The sequence below is a fragment of the Notolabrus celidotus genome, chromosome 16, assembly GCF_009762535.1.
Source record: "Notolabrus celidotus isolate fNotCel1 chromosome 16, fNotCel1.pri, whole genome shotgun sequence".
Lineage (NCBI taxonomy): Eukaryota > Metazoa > Chordata > Actinopteri > Labriformes > Labridae > Notolabrus > Notolabrus celidotus.
Window position 1 is genome coordinate 9,579,078 of NC_048287.1, and position 16,251 is coordinate 9,595,328.

Sequence of the window (16,251 nt, forward strand, 5' to 3'; positions counted from 1 at the left end):
AAATTTGGCATTTAGCAATAGTCGTTTATTTTTTACGACTCAAATATTCTTAAAGGTAGTCTCACTGATTTGTAGTGTGCATAAACAAAACGCACCTTTAGTCTTCAAAACAGTCTTGACATTTCATCGAATTTTTAGCTTCAATCATTCATTGTATTTACATTTGAGTGCTCTATTCAGCACAATGTTTACTGACATCAGTGTACTCCTCTTTTTGTAATCTTGTCTTCCTCTCATCCATCATCTTGTCCTTGAAATAGTTCATAAATGCATAAATCCTTTTTATACATGTTTTCAGAAGTAAACTAATTGCCAATATTACCTTCCTATTATGTTGCTCCAGTGGTATTGATATATTTGTACAATGACCCACTCAAATCATCAACCTTGGACATATGGTTAATGATTTGAGTGAGTTCCTGGTAAACTGAATAGGTTTCCAATAAAAAATATGAAAACGCTTGAGACAGTCTTTTGTGAGTTTTGCAACTAAGCCACTTTAAAAACAGTCACTTTAACATCATCTTCCAAATCTGATTCAACACAAGAGGCTTATCCTTTAGGTGGCTGTATTCTGCAAAACAAGAGCAACGAAAGAGACAAGCAGTTCACATGTATCATATCAAATCGATCCATCCAATTTACTTCTGGTCATTGACACTGAGGCAATTATGCTAGTTTCTGTTTGCATCATATAGGTAAATGGTAAAACCGGTCATTTCCATCAGTATACTGAATTGGTAGGTTTAACAATATTCCATCCTAGAATCCAGGCAAGAGTAGCAGGACTGGTGAGTGCATCTTTAAGTTTTCGATCACTACAAAGAAAAACCATGAGTGGTAGTGATATTAGCAGCAGTGTTAAAAGTCGTGACTTTTGTCATCTGCAAAGCTTGGAGACCTATTCACCTCACATAGTAAACCATTAATTAAAATGTTCAATATAACGTGAATAATTACAAGTTCACAGGCTAGAAATATTCCTGCAAAAGTCTAGCTCATCCCGTCTAACATAACCTTCATTGGAAATGTTCAGTTAATGATTATTATTTTGGCAAGCTAATGTTTTAACTTGGCCATTAATTGAGATGTTTTGTTTGATGTTTCTTTGTGCTGTAAGGGGAAGGATTAGAATTCAAAGCCATGATAGTGCTACCATCTGTGGGATCAGAGGAACTATTTTTTATTTTAAAAAATCACCTTTTGTGTTGAAAAAAATCTGTTCTCCGAAATTCACGCCTCGATAGCCAAGCAGCTTGCAAATCCTCCAGTGGCGTATGGACTGGTGGAGATTCATTCATCTGGAATATATCGGACAAATAGATTATATCTCGGAAATTTATGACACTTTTATTCTAACAGGAATAAAAAGGAGCTCTCTGTGAGGAAAGTGAGTGAGGAGGTCGGATTATCTTGCAAGTTGTGAAAACCTTTGTCTGTCACTTGTGTCTAGCTATCTGTTGTACTAAGAAGTTAGCACACCTTTAGCATAACAAGCTTCACTATTTGATGTAGTCGAGCTCAACCTTGTTTGATGACAAAAGACTAGGGTGGAGTTTGAAGGGAAGCCCTCCCCTTTTAGGAAAACTTGTGTCTTGGGCAGTCAGCGGACACGCGATTTTGAGCATATTGGGCAAATTATTAGTGCGAATTAAGCAAGTGAACACAAAACATTCTTCGGTTTGTATTCATGAGAATTAAGGGATTATTCACATTTTGTGTGAATGTGGCATTAACCTCAACGATTAAGATTTCTCTTGTCGTCAACTGGAACACAAACAGAAATATGAATATGAAAAGTTTTTGTGTAGGGTTACACGCTGTAACTTTTTCTTGACTTAGTCCACTTGTCCCCCAGCAATAGCAAATATACATTTACTACAAATCCTTTTATTTGTCTACGGAGTACTTTTAATCATCTAAGATAACGCATTTTTTTTCAGGCCTCATAGTTAAGACAGTCCTTAGATAGTATTAGCCTTATATAATACTGAAATTGACTCCAAATGAGGGTTCTTTGTAAGAGAAGGCCATTGAAAGCTTTCCCTGAGTGACAGCACTGTTCGAACTTTGTGAAAATCTACAGATGTGAGGAGCAGATGGAGGATTCGTTCCAGTGATGTTCTGTTTGATTGCCTGTGATCTCTTCAGTCTGAGACAATCACTTCTACTAGTTTGTCCACAACTGAGACACAAGGGTTAGTCCTTGAACTGCTCAGAGCAAAAGCTCTCAATAAATCAGGTAGGCTTTAGAGAAGGAATCTACACCAACCTGCTAAATGCCTGGACCGCATCTTCAATCTTGAAATCTCTTTTTGAGTTGCTGACCTTACCAGGATACACTGACCCAGCTGAAGTCTGCTGTACCTTCTAATATACTTGCCTCTTTTCTAGCTCCCTGGGGTCTATAGATGTTCACCTGAGGATAAAGACATTGTTAGTATGACCAAGGAATGTGGCTTTAGAGACTTTCACTGCCACATGGGGTCCTGAGGGAGTCACGCTAACACAAGTACAATCTATCTTCCTCTCTATTGGTATTGATCCATGCTTAGTGTCCATACCGGCACAGGGGAGTAATAATCACAAACAGCCATCTGGACACACGTTGCAAGAAAATGGACACAATCCACACACACACACACACACACACACACACACACACACACACACACACACACACACACACACACACACACACACACACACGCACACACACACACACACGCACACATCAACACTTGCCTGTACATCAAGTCTGTTGCACAAAATGTTCTCTTTCTGCTCCTGCCGCACTGCAGTGCCTCTGCCACACTGCAACAGCAAAAAGCACACGCGCAAAGAGCTGAATTGAGTTGATGTAGCCACAACTGAGCAAGAGATGCCAAACCCTCCCCTCCGCACACACACCTCCTCCAACTCCTCTCCGCCTCCTCTTTTTCCTCTCCAGCTGAAAGCAAGAGCAGACTGATAAGCAGGCAGCCAGAGACGCACTAATCCTCCCACAGTAAGAGACGTTTCGGATGAGAATCAAGCTGAATTGACAAAGAACAGGAGAGAGACGATGAACAAGGCTACCAGGGTTGGGATGAGGCAAACAGATAAAGTGAAATGAGGATAAAGATTAGCAAAATTGGTAGGGACAAAATAGATTCTTATTAGTTTGGAATGATAGTTAAGCGTTATTCTATTTTAACTCTCCTGTGCACATTGTGACAATGTCTTGCACCTTTTTTGGTACATTTTACAAGCCGGAGCTTCTCCACCCATTTTTCTTCTTACCAGTCCCTCAATCATTCTCGCCAATCCTCTCTCCTCTCTCTCTCTACACCCCCACCCACTCATCATCCCTCGCTTTCGTTCCCTCCTCTTCATCTCTCTTCCAGTCAGACTGAGCCTGATGTAGGTCAGTACGTCTGGAGCCTGTCTGGAACTGCAGAGAGCCTGAGAGCTCCGCGCCTGGTCCTCGTCGACCCCTGCAGCGGCTGCCCGTGCTGAGGACAGCGCTCCCTGGGCTACATGAGGACAGAACCAGCCTGCCTGACCTGACTTGCCCGGAGGAGGAGGATGTTCCTGCAACTGATGAGAAAGATGAGGGAGGAGGGGGTGCAGGGTGATGTGGGGTGACTGTGTGAGGGATTAGTTAGTGTATGTTGTATGCACGTGGATTTTATATGTGCATGCATTAGTAGACAGGGAAAGGGAAAAGTTACAAATGCGGGGGATCGAGGGGAGATTGGTGTCACAGTTGTTTGTCTCTTCTCGTGATATAAAGCGATGCAAAGGGTTCTTTAAAAAGGGGAAAAATTGAATGTGATGTTGCTTCTGCATTCCCCCTTACTACAAACAGTCTCTCCACTCTCTGTCTAACTTCTTCATCATGCCGTCTTTGTCTTTCCCAGCCCCAAATCCTCCATGTCTGCAGCCATCAACGATTCAGCAAAAACCACAACCAAGCAAACTCCAAATTCTGATGCGACATCAGCCCGAAAAAACCAAAAACATTATGTTTTCTTCTGTCTTTTGCAGTACATCCATTCCAGTGATGCTCCATGCGGATCCAGTTATAAGAGATGTCCTTCTCCAAGATGCTGAGTATCCAAAGTGCCATTCGTCCGTCATATATCAAATGCCCTATTGATGAAAAGTAATGACCACAAGGATATTGAATTTTGCAAAAGAGCAAAAAGCTCTGACGACTACTCTGTCTCCAGATTCTGCTTTCAATTCCTCTTCCTCTTCATCTGCTCTCATTCTCCGCTCTTTCCCACTCCTCTGGCTTTTAGACAATGCCCCCAAAAACGATCGTTGAATCAGACAGTCCGAGTGTAGTTGAGTGCAGCTGTGAGAGTATCTCAGTGTGTGTGTGAGCGAGAGTGTGTATGAGCAAGTTTAGTGTGTGTGATTGAGTGTGCGCATGCGTGTGTGTGTGTGTGTGTGTGTGTGTGTGTGTGTGTGTGTGTGTGTAGGAGCAAGAGTGCTTCTCAGTCTCTATTTGACTCTGCATCACATCTGGTTCCCACGGCAGTAAACTGTGAGAGTGTCTGAGTGTCTGAGTGCGTGAGTGTGTGTTCTTATGAGTTTGACTGCGTTGCCGTGACACAGCAATCATCTGACCTTCCTCGTCATCACTATTTGGGGCCAGAGATGTTTGGAGTTCCTGGGGTTTGCCATTGCTGGGATGGCCACGCCTCCGTTTTGAGTTCATCCATTATCTTGGGTTTGCTTTATCTGACTCCCTTTGGATTACAACAGTGATGGAAGAGGGGAGCGTTCACAACCACTCAATTTCTTCTGAACAACAAATCTCATCTGTTCATTTGCATCCACATAATAAAACAAAGAGCACGATCTAGACCGGCTTTTTTTGAAAAACGTCTTGAGACAACATTTGTTGTGAATTGTCGCTATATGAATGAAGACTCATCGATTGATTGAGCCACAACACTTAATTACTATATTTCCTCTAAATCGCTGTTTTACCTCTGCTTCTGTGTGTCTTCAGGATTTTGAAATATTGTGGCTGATAGAAGGGGCACATGTTTCAAAAGGGAAAAATTTAAAGAAAGAGAGAAAACCAAATAATTGCTTATATGCAGAACTTAAGGTCTCCTTGTCCTACTGAGAAGCAGTTTCCAGCAAGTAGAAGAAGACCCCCCCATTACAATATGAGTGAAACCATTTCAGCAGCCCAATCACTAATTTTAACTTCAAATGGAAGACTCATAAACTACAATAGCTTGGAACTATAAATTCAAAGTAATTACAGTACAACATGCTCTGTTTCATTTGTACGTTGCTTTTGTTTCTCCTCTCAAAGAATAATTCACAGCAGATATATCATCCCTCTGTTTATGAGTTCTAAGCTATCACTTGTAAAAGTCAAAGATGAACCCCAAATGATACAAAAAAAGTTGTGTGCAGTCTACTGTTTGTTCTAAGGCAATTTGAGAATAACTCACTTCTTTGTTGTTATTGTGTAAGGGCCGACAGCAGCAGGTGGGTGATATGTTGAGATGGCCACCTGCACTGTCTGCCACATTCACACTCCACACAGAGATGACAAACAGCATGAAGATGAGTCATGCAGAGAGAGAAAGAAAAAAGGGAGTGTGTGTATGCAAATAAGTCCTTAGTCTTCATTTTTTTCTGTTTATCTGTGGAGTGGAGGGGACTTCCCACTGGTTTCAAAACTATCAATCTCTGGAAAAGATCCAATTCAGTCAGAGCTGGACACACATACACATCTTGACACACGTACACACACAGACACATTGTGTTTTACCCCTTTTCCTGAGCAGTTGAACATAGGTTATGATGAATATGACAATTTGACTTCCCACTGAGACACTCACACTTTCTCAGCTCACTTCCTGCATCTCTAATTTCCACCACTATTCACTGACTGTGACTGTTGCTTTCATCTGCAAAAGGCAACACACACATACTCATTACCTTAATGTGTGTTCATGTATGTTACGCTCATGAAACATCAAACAACAGTGCATCTCTCTGTAGAATCCCATGCCAGTCTGGCACTGCTTGCTTCTTACAATTTTAAGAAGTTGCTGAAATAGCTCCAGTCTTCCACACTGACACTTTGCCTTTAGGCATCAACATAGCTGAGACAAAGCTGTGGTGTATTTAGGGTAAACACATGGCCCAGGCAGCTCTGATGATGACAGAGCATCGGGCTGGTGGGACAAGGCTCTGGATCCCAGCACTGCCAGTGCCTTGCATCTGTTGTCAACAGAGTGGAAAGCTTACTGACAGCTGCTCTTCACTCATCAGATAAGATTACAAGTATACCTGCCACACCTGTTTAAACAAGGCTGTGTGCACAGTATGCTGCTGCTGCTGCTGCTGCTATGTGTGTGTGTGTGTGTGTGTGTGTGTGTGTGTGTGTGTGTGTGTGTGTGTGTGTGTGTGTGTGTGTGTGTGTGTGTGTGTGTGCGCGCGTGCGTTTTGAGTTGGGAAGCAGGGAGAGACAGCAAACGCTCATCCAGCAGGTGTATGCTTAGAAGCTATGATATATCCTACAGAGGAAGGAGCTAATTATCATATTTGATTTATGTAAGTACTACGGAGGTAAAAGGGAGCTATGCAATTTGAAGGAGTTTACAGCTTTTTACTAATCTAGTCATAAATTCAGAAAAAAACATCGTTAAGAGCATAAATAAGGATATATTACATAAAGATCTAATTGGACAAAGTGGATGGAATCCTTTTTTCCAAATGTGACTGACAGTAATTTACTTTCTTCAGTTCTGAGGCAGATTCGAGGGAAGCCCTCATCACCTGCTGATCAACTACACAATTTCATAATTGCAGCTCAAAGCAGCCTATTGTACAACAGAGATAATTATGCTCTGCTCCAACACATGTGAATTAGTATTCATGCACACAATGTACACTTCATTAGCTCCCTTTAGCTCCAGCCTGACATCTAGCGACACCGGCTGTAATGTAATCCTACATGACACAGGCATGTTAACATTATGGGACCTTCAAGGAGGAAGAGAAGTAGGAGGAGGAGGAGGAAGAGGAGGAGGAGGAGGAGGAGGAGGAATCTGAGGATAGCAGAACATGTGGGCAGTAAGCTGCAATGAGTGTGTGTAATTTTATTATTTCCATATGACCATGATACATACTCCTATGTGCTATCATGATATACACTACATTTCGTTAGACCTCTGGCTGATAATAGTGCACTGATGTAGTGTCCTCACTTGTATCTGTTGAGACAGCCTGCCTCTGTCATGTTATGATCTGAGTTGGTGTTTTAATGATTTTCTAAATTACAGGTTAGGTGAGAAATGTTTGGATGGTTTTGCTCTTCCCTTCTCACCACTGCAGTCTGTCTAGCACAACATGTTGTAGCTGAATATTGTCTTCACAGCATTTCCTTCCCCCCCATTAGACAAAATCTAAATATAGTCGATACTCATCCACATGAAAGAAATGACGGTCTAAGAATATCCAGTCTAGCTTCCCCTTGCAGCAAAGCAAAGGACATGGTGTTCCTTTAGAACTCACTCATTTGTGCTTTACACACTCGTCCTTAGACACACACAGGCACACACAAGCGCACACCAAGTTCGCCTCTCCTCCAGTGGAGTCTGACAGAAATGAGGTCAGACACACCGATTCTCATTGCACATTATTATTATTATTGCCCGTTTTTTATATTCAGCCAATGGGAGAGCCGGGGCGTGGCTTCGCTGAAAAATCAGGATGGAAACAGACGCTGATTGGATTGTATATCTCGCGATGAGGATATAAAGCAGTGAGGTTCCCGTTGTTATGTTTACAGTAATACACAGAGCGCTCTGGAAAAGGGGAGACTATGAGACAACGCAGATGCTCCATTCAACCACATGGTTCATCAACAGCACAAACAAGTGCTACAGACTGCCAGGTTCACATAAGGGACTTGCACTGCTGTTGCCCACAACAGTGTGTTTTAAATGTAGCCGGACGAGTTTTCAGTCGCACAGGCAGCTGAAAGTTGCTGTTGTCTCTGGATTATTTTTTAGGGAAGCGCACTGTTACAAATTGACATAACGGGACTCAATACGAGCTGAACTTAAAGGAAAAAACTTGCTGGAACTTTTGAGCCCCGTACCCATCCGTGATCTGACTTCAAGGTGACTGAGGTTTTTTTGTGAAAACCTAATAGGCTTTTTAAAACACACTTGAACTTAGTAAACGGGCTGTTCTGAGCAGTGTTTGCCAGACAGCGGAGGATGGTGCAGCACATGAGCCAGACAGAGAGCGCCCACGCTCATTCTCCCTGTGGGGACTCTACGGACACGGGTGAAATGGACTTGGAGATAGATGCGTCTCCGACCCCCGAGTTCCCTCCGACCGGGGATCGGAGCGACTTGGCATGGTGCAAAACTCCAACGGGGCACATCAAGAGACCAATGAACGCATTCATGGTCTGGTCACAGATTGAGAGGAGGAAAATTATGGAGCAGTCACCGGACATGCACAACGCAGAGATCTCCAAGAGGCTGGGGAAGCGGTGGAAGCTGCTTAAAGACACAGATAAGATTCCGTTCATCCGCGAGGCGGAGCGGCTGAGACTAAAACACATGGCTGACTACCCAGACTACAAGTACCGTCCTAGGAAGAAAGTCAAGTCAGGGAGCGGAGCAAGCAAGCAGTCAGACCGCGGGGAGAAGTTCGGGGAGCGCAGCACGAAAGCAAGCGTGAAAAGAAACCCCGCGTCCAAGGGAGGGAGCAGGACAAACAAACAAGTGGGGGGCATGAAAGGTGCTTTGGGGCAGGACTATGCGTCTCCCGGTGACCACCAGACGCTCTTCAAATCCAGGTCAGTGTCTGGAGCCAGACAGATCCCAGAGAAGCGCACTGGAGAGGCAAGGCGTGGCCACATGTTTGGCGGGGCAGGCAGCCTGGATAGCGGCCCACCCTCCGTTGGAGTCCCGGCCAGTCCAGCCCTGAGCAGCTCGACGGAGTCCGGCGACCCGCTCAGCCTGTATGAGGAGCAGAGCCCGAAAGCCAGCGAGTCATCACACACTGCGCGCCTCAGGTATGCTAGAGCCAGCTCCCCAACACCGTCTGCCTCTTACTCTTCATCATCTGTGTCATCATCATCTTCAGATGAGGAGTTTGAAGACGAACGGAGCGACCTGAACCCGAGTCCCGGGCATGAAAGTATGTCTCTTGGTGGCATGGGCTTCTCAGACTCTGAGCTGGACAGGGACTTGGACTGGAGTTTCGGGGAGTGCGGCGCGGGATCTCACTTCGACTTTCCCGACTACTGCACCCCGGAGGTCAGCGAGATGATCTCAGGTGACTGGCTGGAGTCCACCATCTCAAACCTGGTGTTTACCTACTGAATAAACCCGCTTTGGAGACAAACTGTGACGTCCCCCTAGGATTTGAACTGTTAAACAGGCATACACGTCCAGACCACACTACTTCTACAATTATTTCAGTACTGAAGGAAGAGAGAGGGAGATCAAGAAGGAAAAGGTGGTCCGCATGTGTGCGTGTTTCAGCCCTGGTATGCACTGCTCACAAACTCGCAAAACGCTGAGAGCGCTTGACGGGAACGCGCAGACAGGGAAAGGCTTAATTTGCATATGGACACGGAAGAGGAGTGAATTTACGTAAGGAGCAGTGAAACACACTGACTTGAACTCAGATGTTCAAAACGATCCGCGAGGGATGAGGACTAAGACTGAACTTTGTATCTTCATGTCATTTTGGGTCGGGAAAGGGCATTTCCTGAAGAGCTCGCTGTATATGGTTTTGTCAAAGGGTTAAAAAAACCCACATTGAACGTCAAGTTGCTATTCAGGTTTTTTTTTTAGGATTCTAAACAGTGTCGATATCAACACGCATGCCCTCTTTATCCAGGAGGATTTTTTTGCTGTTTAATGCGTAAAATGTTCATGATGCGTAAATGCGCAATTTGTGTGTCATAAGCACACTATTCACTATCACCAGCTTCTCTTTCAACGGCAGGACTTAAAACAGAGACTGACTCAAAACTTCAGAACTTCTTTTCTGAACATTTTGAAAAACTCAGTGAACAATTCAGGACCAATGTTCCCCGACGCGCATCCTTTCTGCCTAGTACTCCTACTTTGTAGTTCCTCTGTGTCAAACGACGTTTTTTATATTGATGTATTTATACCGGCCAAACGTTTTTATACATAGAAGTATTGTCCTCGTACAGGTCTCGTTTGTGTTTGTGCACATACGCCTGTCTGTATCCAGCGCGGAAGGGCTAGAAGTGTATCTTATTTAGAGTGTCTGACGTTTCTCACTTTTAAGAAGATTTGAGCGTGTCATGATTTTCTACTTGTATTTTTGTACAAAACCTATAGAAAAGGGTTTCCGGCGAGTGGGTAGCCTACAACATTGTTGCATTGTTGTTTGGGTCTACATAGGTGTTTCGATGTGCAGAGATGGGAGGATGAGGAGCAGGGGAGGGGAGGGGGGTGTTTGGCACAATCTGACCTCACACAGTGTTTACAGTACTTACCCACATGCTTCTTAATGGCACAGTGACTCCAGTTTCACCAGCCAAGTAAACAAAGCACCACTGAAGCTCCCAGTTTGAGTGGTTGTTGTTTCCAGTAAACATAGCACTTCGGTATATGAGTGTAAGACGCCAGAGTCACTGTTTGGATCGAGCTAATACCTCTGTGTGCTTTTTTTTTAATTAATATAAGTTTTATTTGAACCACTGGATGGAATTTCACTCATTCCATTTTGCCTAGACTTTGGAGGAGAGAGGTGTATGAAGTGCTTCATCTGTTATTGCGCAATCTGCATCAAAAATAGTATTTAACCTTTCTGTACCTGTTGGCTAAGTATATCAGGCTAATTGTTTTCCTATATTATGGCATGGCAAATAGCATTTGTATTTCAGATTCAGGTATATGTAGCTATAGCTGTTGTGTTTAAGATTTTTAAAAGAATAACATGAAGATATTTATGTAAACTGACTGTACTATTGTAAGCAAAGATTGTGTGTTTTATGTTTGATGATGACCAATGACAGGCATTAGGACAGCCATCTTTGGACACTCTTTTGTTGAAGATGATTGTGGTCCAGGAGTTTTATTTCTTCTTTTTTGTTCACTTCAAAGCATTTTCTATCATCCTCTTTTCATTTGTGCAATATGCTGTGTATGAACATGTTTTGTCTAATCATGCCAATGTCATTTGATGTTTATAGCTCAAAACCAGCAAATGTTTGGGTCAATCACTGCCTCTCAGACCTCTGTACAGATTGTTGTTTTATAATTTGTTTTTTCTTTTCTTCCAAGAAGGAAATAAAATCAGCTGGAACTGAAAAGTACAAATTATTTTTTCCTCCTTCCTCCATTTCTCAAGTTGTTAACCTTTTTAAAAATATGAAGCAAGTGCTATTAGTGGGTTACCTCAGAGTTTTTACAGCCCTGTGACAGATAGGACAGTCATCAAAGAGCATGCTTAAGTAAAGGTAAGGCTTTATGATACGTTCCTTTTTGAAAAGATCTAGTCTGATATCAGATAGTTACACTCTGTGCATGCAGGTGAGTGTGCATGTGTGTGTGTTTGCTGTACATAGGTGTATAGCTGCAGGTGTGAATCAATAGTCAGCCAGTGAATCAATAGGAGTGGTCTCTTTCTTTGTTGTACTCTGTCTGACTCTACACGTGCAAAAAACGTGGCTGTCATGGAAACAGTGTATCCATGAGAGATGCTGCAATACCCTGTGCTGCTGTGTGTGTGTGTGTGTGTGTTTGTGTGTGTGTGTGTGTGTGTGTGTGTGTGTGTGTGTGTGTGTGTGTGTGTGTGTGAGGAATAGGGGACACAGACTGATACATTGGGATGGGGTGGGGTAGATGGGGGCGTCAGACATTTCTGCAAGGCATGACTGGAATAAAGGAGGATTAGGAGGTGTGTGTGTGTGTGTCTGTGTGTGGGTGTGGGTGTGGGTGTGGGTGTGGGTGTGGGTGGGTGTGTGTCCGTCTGTCGGTGTGCTATGAAGGGAATAGAGGGAGAAGAGGGTGTGTGGGGGGGTTAGTCTGTCTTGGTGGATCATGCTAGAGACCACTCCCATATCCAATTAATTCCTTCTGGATGCATTCATTTGTCTCGTACATCTGATGAGAAAGAGAGACAGAAAGAGAGATAGAGCCCCTAAGGTACAGTATTTAGTGTGTATCAATTTACGCCCTATTCCACAAGAGACATTGGTAATTATTTCCATCTCTCTCTCTGTCAGGAGAACAGGGTCGTCTCCAGCCTTCCTCTGACATGTCGGGTCGGGTAATGAGAAAGATAAGACATGGTCATTACACACACCATCCCAAAGACGAGACGCTGGCCCACAGATGTCTGCAATAAGCTTGACATCACATAGGAAATAGAAATGTCCAATCACCCCCAGATTAGATAGATACTGGGAGATAAAGGTGTCGTCCCTGTCCTCACATACACACTTATTCACAACCTGACCCACATAAAGATGGATGCATGGGCTTTAAGATGTGTATTCATAAAAAGACTGAGGGTACTGTACTCTTGACCATGTTGGATCACAACAGCTTGTTTACAGTGTTAAACTGTAAAGGTCTGCAAAGGATTAAGTCAAAATGTCCACTAAAAAACAGGCTGACAACACATGCATCTACTATGCATACATAAAGTGCATTACATGAAGTACAAAAGCTAACATTTAGCTATTTACAACTGTAAATACTGTGACCGGGTCGTATGAGGTTATTAATTTGCTTAAAACAAATCATATATCTAATTATAAAAATGATAAATTACTTGCCTTTTTTCTCTTAGTTAGTGTTCCTTTTTAATGTCAAAGTCACAATATGACTCCTAGGCTGATGTATTTTGTTGAATCAACAATAATAATAACTGAGTACAGTCATATGATAAATATGCTTAATTATATTTTGTGTGCCTGTACTTTATTGTTTTTTGCTTTTATTTCTAGTCTTCATTCTGGGAATGTTCTCTCTTCTTCACTTCATTTCAATGAAGTAGAAGATTTCACTTTTCAGACTAGGATGGTACAATCAAAAACATTTGCTGAGCTTTTAAAGCAATACTTATATTAAGAGATTAAACCAGTGGTCTGAGCCTTACGTTTCTTTAGTCAACAGTTTTAGAGAAGACACTTTGGTTTCCCCCTTCAACCCTGCAGAAATAATGATTTGAGGCACAAATAGAAAATGTATCATCCATCTCTTGACAGGACAAACATGGAGAGACAGACAACCATTCACGCGCACACTCACACCTACGGGTAATTCCCAGTGACAATTACACTGGTGAGCATGTTTTTGGACTGTGGGAGGAAGCCGGCTACCCGGAGGGAACATCAACAACTTTTATTCACATGAGTATGGTGAGACTGCTAACTACGTATTTATTCATTCATCCATTTATTTTTACCTAAGTAAAGGATCCTAGTCCATATAAGTTTGTACAACAAATGTGGCGTTTTGCATTTAATGCTATCATATATTCCTCTTACGGATCTTCCAAAAGTTTTTTTTTATGCCACACATGTTAAAGGTTTTATATATTTTTTAACAATGATCTAGTGTGTTTATATATTCTATCAGCAATCCCATGAACAGTGCAGTGATAATATCAAAGATACCATAAAGAGAGAAGAGATCACTTCTCACTGCTGAGCTGATACTCTTGAAGCCCCTGTGGGGATATTACAGGACAAATAGAGAATACTATGATAGTAGAGGAGATAGAAATACCATTAAGTCTTTCTAAATGTTCTATTGAGCAGCAAAGATGCACTCACAGCCCCTGCAGGGGTAACATAGAAGCTTTATAGTGAATACTCTTACAGTTAAAATGAATGGGGGGCACAAAGTCATGAGGCATAAATATACAAAAACACGTCATGCACTCAGGTTGTCTTTAGCAGCAAGGGGGGCAGAAAAAAAAAAAGATACGGTAGAAAAAAAACTTCCAATAGAGGTGTCCAGATGTGAGTTCAGGGAGTGAGACATATGAGCCATATGCCTGAGTTGAGCAAAGGGAAAGCTATGAACACATCAATATGTCAATAAAACAATGAGAGATGGAAGAAAGCAGTGCACCTGATGGTAGACTGCTATCCCTAATTCAATATACAGAATGTGCTATGATGCTTAATCCCCATATGCTCTTTATTTTTCCTGTATATTCAAAATTAGGATGTGTGTCTTTTTAGGTAATTTTTAGAAGCTTTTAAGTGAGAGCAAAACCGTTTATCTCAAAGCGGTGTATGTGTTAGAAAAATGCTGCTACAGAGTTTTGTAGGAGATCCAAGTATGTCTACATATAAGCTAACTTCTGTTGGTCATACTTCAGCAAATGCAGGCAGCCAGAACTACAGAGGACTGCAATGTCTTATCTATCTGATTGTAAAAATAAAGGCTCTTTCGAGTGTCTTCAGATGGCCAGTTTCTGCAGAGTAAGGGCTGGCTAAAGATGTGTGTGAGAATGTGTGTGTGTGTGTGTGTGTGTGTGTGTGTGTGTCAGGTAGTTGAAACAGTTTGTTTGGCTACCAATTCATTTGGGTGGGGACTTGGATTTAAGAGATACCCAACACAGTACAATCCAATACAGTGAGTAGTTAGGGGACGTGATCAAATGATGTCTGGCAGGTGGCTACAGGACATGTTTTCCATGGGGCTCCTTGCTGCATGAACAGGGTAGTGCCACTATTAAACCTCCACTAGTGGATAAACTGTGATCTAACACAAACTAACACCAACATTCATTCTGCTGCAATGGTTGTAAAAATCAAAGGGATGGGATTCTTAAAATAATATCATCATAAATTATTATGTTTGCATGATTAATGTGAATAAAAAATATTAATGATATCTACATATATGATAAACAATGCATTCGTGAAGATGTTTTCAAGGAACAAAGGAAAACTAAATTATTTTATAAAAAAAAAAAAACTTTCTGTAGTGTCACACTTAACTCACAAACCTTGCATGACAACGAAACATGCATAATGGTAAAGTTTCCAAAACGGCATCCTAACACGACTTATTTCCTGCCTTTCTTGATAATCACCTGTCTGTGTACAACTCTGAATTCTGATTAGTCAAAATCCCATGACCCCCTTGACAAATAGGCGGCGTCTGAGATGGGCTCGGATGTGTTCAAGCTGCCCCTGTAACAGGCAACCTCACATCACCCCTAAGACATCTCTGTGGTTTAATTGAAATTGTAATAAAGCTCTCTTTACATGTCGATCCTATATATTTTAATGTAAATCAAGGCATAATAAATGCCTATTTTTCCCCTGAAAAACTATATAATGAAAAGCCGAATCAGGTGATTGTTTTCAGCCAATTGCGCAGCACGCATTGAACCTTTGACCTTACGTACACTTACTTTGTGTTGGAGCGGCAGTTTCGCTTGTTTAGCAACAGTGTGTATCACAATGGATCGTTTTGTATTTCATACATGTCCACGCAGTTAAAAACAGCAAAGAAGAGAGGTGGTGGCCCAAGTAAGACTTACATGAGGGAGATTTATGAGGGTCAGTCACTGACCGGGACCAAGAAAAGTCTGAGGACGGGGACCCGGATTTTCTGTTAAGGAATCAGGCATTGCCAAAGACACTATCAATCATCCCTGTGAATATCCGAGTTCCTCAAAAATACCCATGCATTCCCGGTCAACCATAACAGTGGACTGTTTTATTATGAAGACTTCAATTGGTAAGTGCTCATTTTCCTGGCTGTGGTGCGTAAATTCAATGCATTTGGTGGTAAAGGCACTTGTTCGAATTCTTGGAGACCTACTTTATTCTATGCGTTGCTCATTAATGAAATGATAAAGAATGGAATACTGTTCATTCTGTTTGATCTTAACATCTGAGCAAAAATGAGATTAAGAGCTTGTTGCGTGTGTGCGGGCCCTGTCACTGATTTAGTTGTGCAGCGCGTAATTCTGTATTCATAAGTTTGTTTAAATGCAGGCTCCTTTGTTCACTTTCAGCTGAAACTTCCACCTTTTGTTTTACATAGAAGACATTATAAATGTCACGTGACATGCGTTTATGCACCTTCCTGTGAGCGACTGTGCGTGTGTCCGCATGGGTGTTTTGTGCCCATAGGTGCGGTTATGCGCATGGTGTGTTTGTGCTCAAGCAGTGTTGGCGGAACATTAATTTAAACATCTTATACCTGAGAGAACTATCACTTTTAAGATGAGCAACCCCATGGCACCAGC

At 42.3% G+C, this 16,251-nt stretch overlaps 2 protein-coding genes across 2 annotated transcripts in view; both read left to right on the forward strand.

Moving 5' to 3' along the window:
- Positions 1-7,815: 7,815 nt before the first annotated feature.
- On the forward strand, positions 7,816-11,338 carry sox4a (SRY-box transcription factor 4a). Its single transcript, XM_034704089.1, has one exon. The coding sequence runs from the start codon at positions 8,247-8,249 to the stop codon at positions 9,363-9,365; it is 1,119 nt and encodes a 372-aa protein (XP_034559980.1). The 5' UTR covers positions 7,816-8,246; the 3' UTR covers positions 9,366-11,338.
- Positions 11,339-15,380: 4,042 nt separating this feature from the next.
- The window catches only part of nrsn1l (neurensin 1-like), a 123,769-nt gene continuing 122,898 nt past the window's right edge, over positions 15,381-16,251 (forward strand). The window contains exon 1 of the mRNA XM_034705677.1: positions 15,381-15,737. The gene's annotated coding sequence lies outside the window, so the exon portion shown is untranslated. The remainder of the gene's footprint in view (positions 15,738-16,251) is intronic.